Genomic DNA, 6,841 nt, shown 5'->3' with positions numbered 1-6,841 from the left:
AAGAAACATATGAGGGCACTTCCACGGTAAAAAGTGCGAAGCTCTACATGCTCAAAGACAAGCTATCAAACTTTAAGATGAAGGATGATGAGTCCATTTCAGAGATGTTCTATAAGCTATAAGTCACCATCAATGATCTTAAGAATTTGGGTGAGAAGGTGATGGATGAGGACTTCTCTCGCAAGTTCTTGATGTGTTTGCGAAAGAGATTCAAGACATTGAGAACTATCATCTTTAGAGGTGGATTGAAGGATGTCACTCTAAATGAGGTGCTTTGGTGATGTGATGACCAAGGACCAATACAATAGTGATGGTGAAGAGATTGTGAAGGAGGAAGACAAGAAGAAGAAGAGTGTGACATTCAAGGCTGGCACTTCATCCTCCAAGAACAAGAGCAAGGACAAGACTAAAAAGGAAGAATCAAGTGATGAAGAATGCTCTAATGATGATAGTGATGATGAAGCACTAGCTCTCTTTATGCGCAAATTTAGCAAAATGATGAAGAAGAAGGGCTATGGTTCAAGAAAGAGAAGAGATCACTTCAAGAACAAGGAGTATGCAAGATTGTGCTATAGGTGAAAGAGTCTCGATCACATTGTGGTGGATTGTCCATACAATAGTGACAATGAGGACAATGAGAAGAAGAAGAACAAGAAAGAAAAGAAAGAAAAGAAGGAGAAGGAGAAGAAGATGACCTTCAAGAAGAAGAAGAAGGGTGGATCCTATGTTGTCACATGGGATAATGATGCCTCCACTGATGATGATTCAAGTGATGATGACAAGGCATCCAAGACTCTAGCAAGCATTGCTATCAACAACAAGCCTTCACTATTTGACACTTCATCATGCTTCATGGCCAAGGGCTCCAAGGTAAAATATGATGAGAGTGAAAATGATGATAGTGAAAGTGAAAATGATAGTGATGATGATGAATTCTCAAATGAACAACTAATGAACATGCTAGAACAAGCCGGCTCAATAATTAACAAGAAAAGTAAGAAGTGCAAAGAATTACAAAAGAAGCTTAGTGCTCTTGAGCAATCCTTTGATGAGCTCAATGCTACTCATGAGAGGCTAGTGGAAGACCATGAGAAGCTTGGAAAAGCTCACACCAAGCTTGAAAAGGCTTACTCCTTGCTTCTTGAACAAGATAAGGAAAGGGTTATAGTATCGTGTGATGTGGGTGTAACATGTGACATTAGTGAAGAATCATTTTATGAACCTATTGTTGTTGTTCCCACTAACCTTTCTTGTAGCTCATCATCCACCACCGCTACCACTCCTACCTCTACTACTAGTGATGGTTTCACTTGTGATGCCTCGTTAATGGTTGAGAATGAGACTCTCAAGAGAGAGGTGGATGAGCTCACTCACGCCCTAGCCAAGGCCTATGGCGGTGAGGCCCGCTTGCTAAAGTGCTTAGGTAGCCAAAGGTTCTCCCTTAACAAAGAAGGATTAGGCTATAACCCCAAGAAAGATAAGGCGGCCTTTGCTACTCCTAGAGCTCACTTTGTGAAGAGCAATGTTTGGTTTTACAATAGATGCAAGCAAGTAGGGCACTTAGAGCAATCATGCATAAAGAATAAGAACAAGAATAATGCTAATGTATCCTCAATTTGTTTTGATTCTTGTTACATGCTTACTAAGGGTGTGAATGGTGTATAGGTTAAGTTCATTGGTACACTAGTTGTAGGCCCAAAGAAGAATGGCCATTTGGGTACCAAAGACCTTAGTGATCAACCTTCAAGGACCCAAGCAAGTTTGGGTATCTAAAAAATTGATCTTCTTTTGTAGGTAAAATATAAAGCCGAAGGAAGGCATTGAGTGCTTGATAGTGGGTGCACACAACACATGACCGGTGATTCAAGAATGTTCAATTCAATCAATGAGAATGAGAGCAATGGTATTGATAGTATAACATTTGGTGATAATGACAAAGGCAAGGTCAAAGGTTTTGGTAAGATTGCAATATCCAATGAGTTGAGCATTTCCAATGTGCTACTAGTAGAGATCTTGAACTTCAACCTATTATCGGTAGCTCAATTATGTGATCTTGGTTTCAAGTGTATATTTGGTGTGGATGATGCAGAGATCATAAGTGTAGATGGCTCTAACTTGATATTCAAAGGATTTAGATATGAGAATCTATACTTGGTTGATTTCAATGCTAGTGAAGCTCAATTGTTAACATGTTTGCTCACTAAGTCTAGCATGAGTTGGTTATGGCATAGAAGGCTTGGTCATGTTGTAATGAAATAATTAAACAAGTTGATTAAGCATGATCTAGTTAGAGGCTTGAAAGATGTCACATTTGAGAAGGATAAGCTATGTAGTGCATGTCAAGCCAAAAAGCAAGTTGGCAACACACATCCTAAGAAGAGCATGATGAGTACATCTAAGACATTTGAATTGTTGCACATAGATTTATTTAGACCAACCACGTACACTAGTATTGGTGGAAACAAATATCGATTTGTGATTATGGATGATTTCACTAGATATACATGGGTGTTCTTTCTTATTGACAAGAGTGATGTGTTTGCAACCTTCAAGATATTCATAAAGAGAATTCATAATGAGTTTGAAACAACTATCAAGAAAGTGAGAAGTGACAATGGAAGTAAATTCAAGAACACAAGAGTTGATGATTTATGTGATGAGTTTGGGATTAGGCATCAATTCTTGACCAAGTACACTCCTCAATCAAATGGCCTAGTTGAGAGGAAGAATAGAACTTTGATTGATATGGCAAGATCAATGTTGAGTGAGTACAATGTAAGTCATTTATTTTGGGCTGAAGCAATCAACATGTCTTGCTACTATAGCAACCGACTCTATTGTCACCCCATGATGGAAAAACACCATACGAGCTCTTGAATGGAAGAAAGCCCAATATTGCATACTTTTAGGTTTTTGGTTGCAAATGTTACATATTAAAGAAAGGCACAAGATTGAGCAAGTTTAAGAAGAAATATGATGAATGTTTCTTGTTTGGTTACTCCACTACTAGCAAAGCTTATAGAGTTTGGAATTTGGCTAGTGGTACTCTTGAGGAGGTTCATGATGTGGAATTTGATGAAACCAAAGGTTCCCAAGAGGAAGATGAGAATCTAGATGATGTGAGAGGCACTCAATTGGTCAATGCAATGAAGAGCATGGACATTGGTGATATAAGGCCTAGAGAGGTGATCGATGTTAAAGATAACAAGAATCAAGTGCTCTCTAACTTAAATATGCAAGCTAGTGGTTCTCATGATCATGATCAAGCAAGTGCTTGTGATGACAAAGTGCAAGATCAACAACAAGTGGCTAGTTCATCATCTCAACCAAGTGATCAATCAAATGCTAGCAATCAAGTGCTAGTGCTCCAGCCAACCAATGTTGCAAGAGATGATCCTTTGGATTCTATCATTGTGATATCTCAAGAGGTGTACAAATAAGATCAAGATTGGCATCATTCTGTGAACATTTCTCATTTGTGTCATCCATTGAATCAAAAAAGATAGATGAAGCTTTATTGGATGTTGATTGGGTTAATGCTATGCATGAAGAACTAAACAACTTCACAAGAAATTAAATATGGGAGTTGGTAGAGAGGCCTAAGGGACACAATGTGATTAGAACTAGATGGGTCTTTCGAAACAAGCAAGATCAAGATGGGATAATTGTAAGGAACAAAGCAAGATTAGTGGTTCAAGGTTATACTTAAGTTGAAGGTCTTGACTTTGGAGAAACATATGCCTCAGTTGCAAGATTGGATGCAATTAGGATCTTGTGAACATATGCCTCAGTTGCAAGATTGGAAGCAATTAGGATCTTGTTAGCTTATGCTTGTGCCCATAACATCAAGCTATATCAAATGGATGTGAAGAGTGTATTTTTCAATGGCTACATCAATGAAGAAGTATATGTTGAGCAACCTCCTGATTTTGAAGATAAGAAGAAGCCCAACCATGTTTATAAGCTAAGAAAGGCATTGTATGGTTTGAAGCAAGCACCTAGAGTATGGTATGAGAGATTAAGAGATTTCTTGCTCTCTAAAGGGTTCAAGATGGGTAAGGTTGACACCACTCTCTTCACCAAGAAGATAGGCAATGACTTGTTTGTGTTGTAAATCTATGTTGATGACATCATATTTGGATCAACCAATCAAGATTTTTGTGAAGAGTTTGGAAAGATGATGGCTAATGAGTTTGAGATGTCTATGATTGGAGAGCTTAGTTACTTCCTTGGTCTTCAAATCAAGCAATTGAAGAATAGTATATTTGTTAGTCAAGGTAAGTACATCAAAGACATGCTCAAGAAATTTGGAATGAATGATGTAAAGTCAATTAGTACACCAATGGGGATAAATAGAAACTTGGATAGTGATGCTAGTGTCAATATGGTGGATCAAAAATTATATTGGTCTATAATTGGATGCCTACTCTATGTGACCACATCAAGGCCGGATATGATGTTTAGTGTATATGTGTGTGCTAGATTTCAAGCCTCACTAAGAAAAAGTCATTTAAAGTCAACCAAAAGAATTTTGAAGTACTTGAAGCATACATAAAATATTAGATTGTGGTATCCCAAAGGAGCAAGATTTGAGTTGATTGGATATTCAAACTCCGATTATGCGGGATGCAAAGTTGAGAAAAAGAGCACATCGGGCGCATGTCAATTATTGGGAAGATCACTTGTGTCTTGGTCATCAAAGAAGCAAAATAGTGTATCTCTTTCAATCACCGAAGCCGAGTACATTTCGGCTGGTAGTTGTTGTGCTCAATTACTTTGGATAAAGGCAACTTTGAGTGATTTTGGAATCAAATTCAAACAAGTGCCATTGCTAAGTGACAATGAGAGTGCTATCAAGCTCACTAACAATCTAGTTCAACATACAAAAACAAAGCACATTGATTTCTGCCACCATTTCATAAGAGATCACCAACAAAAAGAGAACATATGCATTGACAGTGTAGGCACCGATGATCAACTTGCCGATATCTTCACTAAGTCACTTGATGAGAAGAGATTTTGCAAGCTAAGGAATGAATTGAACATACTTGACTTCTCTAATATGTGTTGATGCACCCCCATATATGACATGCCTCTCCTTCGAGCAAAGCGAGGTAAAGTTGATTAACATGTTATTCATCCATTGTTAAGAACTTGTTTAGTGCATCTAGTCATTCCTCATATGTCTTAAGCTCATTCATGAAAATTAAATGAATTTAATGCTTGTATGATACCACTATTGCTTGTATGCTTGAAATGATCTAGTGGTAGCATATGACATGTTTATGGGCTTGTGAACCTAGTGTTTAATCTAGAAAATGAGCTATAAGTATTTAACTCAACATGGTGCATGATAACCCTTATTTGGAGGTGTGAAGAAGCTTGCCCTTAGATCAAACCGAGTTAAATATCTTTTGCAAATGATCTAGATTGAACCAAATTAGAAAAATGATCCTCACTTTATATGGTTTCACCCCAACCTATCTAAAATTTGAGCTCATCTTTTGTGCTAATTGTTGACAAAGGGGGAGAGAAATTCACAAAGATAGTAAAGATAAGGGGAGTAAACAAATAAAATGACATTGTAAGGGATCAATTAAAATTTGAGCACACAAGTAGGGGGAGCAAGCTCATAAACTTGTATGTTGCATTTAAATATATTTGCTTGCATGTCACAAGTTTTAAAATTCCATATCCATGCTTGTGTGGTGTATGCTAGTAGTAACTTGCAGTGTCCAATTGTGTGGACAAGGTTTGTGCAACACCTCTTAGCCACCGAACCACCAAGTGTTGGTCAACACAACAGGGACTAGCGTGCCGACAATCATGTGAACCTCAGGGGAAAAATCGCTTGTCTCTTGCCATTGGTATTCTCCCGGTGATTGGATTGTCTACATCTTGTGATTGGTTCATTCCTCAATGTGGCGGTATAATCACCTACTCATTCCTTTACCTACTTGTAAAGTAGTTGTAACAAGCTCTTTAGTGTAACTAGTTTTGAGAGCTTGTTTTCTTGCTAGTTTAGTATCACCTAGTGGAGCTCTTTAGTGTAGACTTGTTGAGAGCTCTTAGTGAGTAGTGACATAGCCTTTGTTTGTGTCTAGTGATCATAGCAACTAGAATTATTAGATAGGTGGCTTGCAACCCTTGTAGAGCTAAAGCAAAATTATATTTTGCCATTTAGTATACTAACCACTTGCTCTAGTGTATTTGTAGAAATTTTTATAGGCTATTCACCCCCTAGCCATTTAGGACCTTTCAAATGGTTCTACTCCAACTGTGAAGGTGTGAACACTTGGGAAAAGTGTTCCAACGCATTCCTTGTCAAGTTCTTCCCAATGGGTAAGACTAATTCTCTTTGCAATAAAATCTGTAGTTTTCAACAACTTGCAGATGAGTCGATTTCTCGAGGCATGGGAACACCTACAAGAATACATCTTGGTTGTCCACACCATGGGATGGAAGACTAGCTCATGATCTAGAACTTCTATCATGGGCTAACCCATATGGCTCGTGATCATTTGGACGCTGCTGCTAGAGGAGCATTTTTCTCACTAAATGAGAATGAAGCCAAATATGAAGTAGGACATTGCCAAGTACATCTCAGAGTGTGGCATTTGTAAAAGGGTTAAGGTAGACCATCTACATACATGGGGTTTCCTATAGCCCTTGCCTATCCCTGTTTGGAAATGGGAGGATATTTTCATGGATTTTGTTGTAGGTTTGCCCCGCATAGCAAAGGGGTATGACTCCATTTGGGTCATTGTGGATCATCTCACCATGTCTGCTCATTTGCACTTGGTGGATACAAGGTATTTAGCTAAAAAGTATGACAAGTTAT

The 6,841-nt window shown here is 38.2% G+C and overlaps 1 protein-coding gene across 1 annotated transcript; it reads left to right on the top strand.

Annotated features, from left to right (window-relative positions):
- The first annotated feature begins 264 nt into the window (after window positions 1–264).
- LOC136537257 (uncharacterized) lies at window positions 265–1,298 on the top strand. Its single transcript, XM_066529294.1, has 3 exons — window positions 265–554; window positions 621–1,161; window positions 1,257–1,298. The coding sequence occupies exons 1-3, from the start codon at window positions 265–267 to the stop codon at window positions 1,296–1,298; spliced, it is 873 nt and encodes a 290-aa protein (XP_066385391.1).
- Window positions 1,299–6,841: the final 5,543 nt, after the last annotated feature.

This window comes from Miscanthus floridulus, chromosome 2, assembly GCF_019320115.1.
Source record: "Miscanthus floridulus cultivar M001 chromosome 2, ASM1932011v1, whole genome shotgun sequence".
NCBI lineage: Eukaryota > Viridiplantae > Streptophyta > Magnoliopsida > Poales > Poaceae > Miscanthus > Miscanthus floridulus.
This window is presented reverse-complemented; position numbering and strand designations above follow the sequence as displayed.

What these genes read in the sequence shown, in the direction of transcription:
- LOC136537257 (XM_066529294.1), top strand. Translation starts at nt 265, where the DNA reads ATGAGGTGCTTTGGTGATGTGATGACCAAGGACCAATACAATAGTGAT. An exon ending in GATCACTTCAAGAACAAGGA is followed by an intron (nt 555 to 620) that starts GTATGCAAGATT and finishes TCCATACAATAG; the next exon opens with TGACAATGAGGACAATGAGA. An exon ending in TTGAACAAGATAAGGAAAGG is followed by an intron (nt 1,162 to 1,256) that starts GTTATAGTATCG and finishes CCTTTCTTGTAG; the next exon opens with CTCATCATCCACCACCGCTA.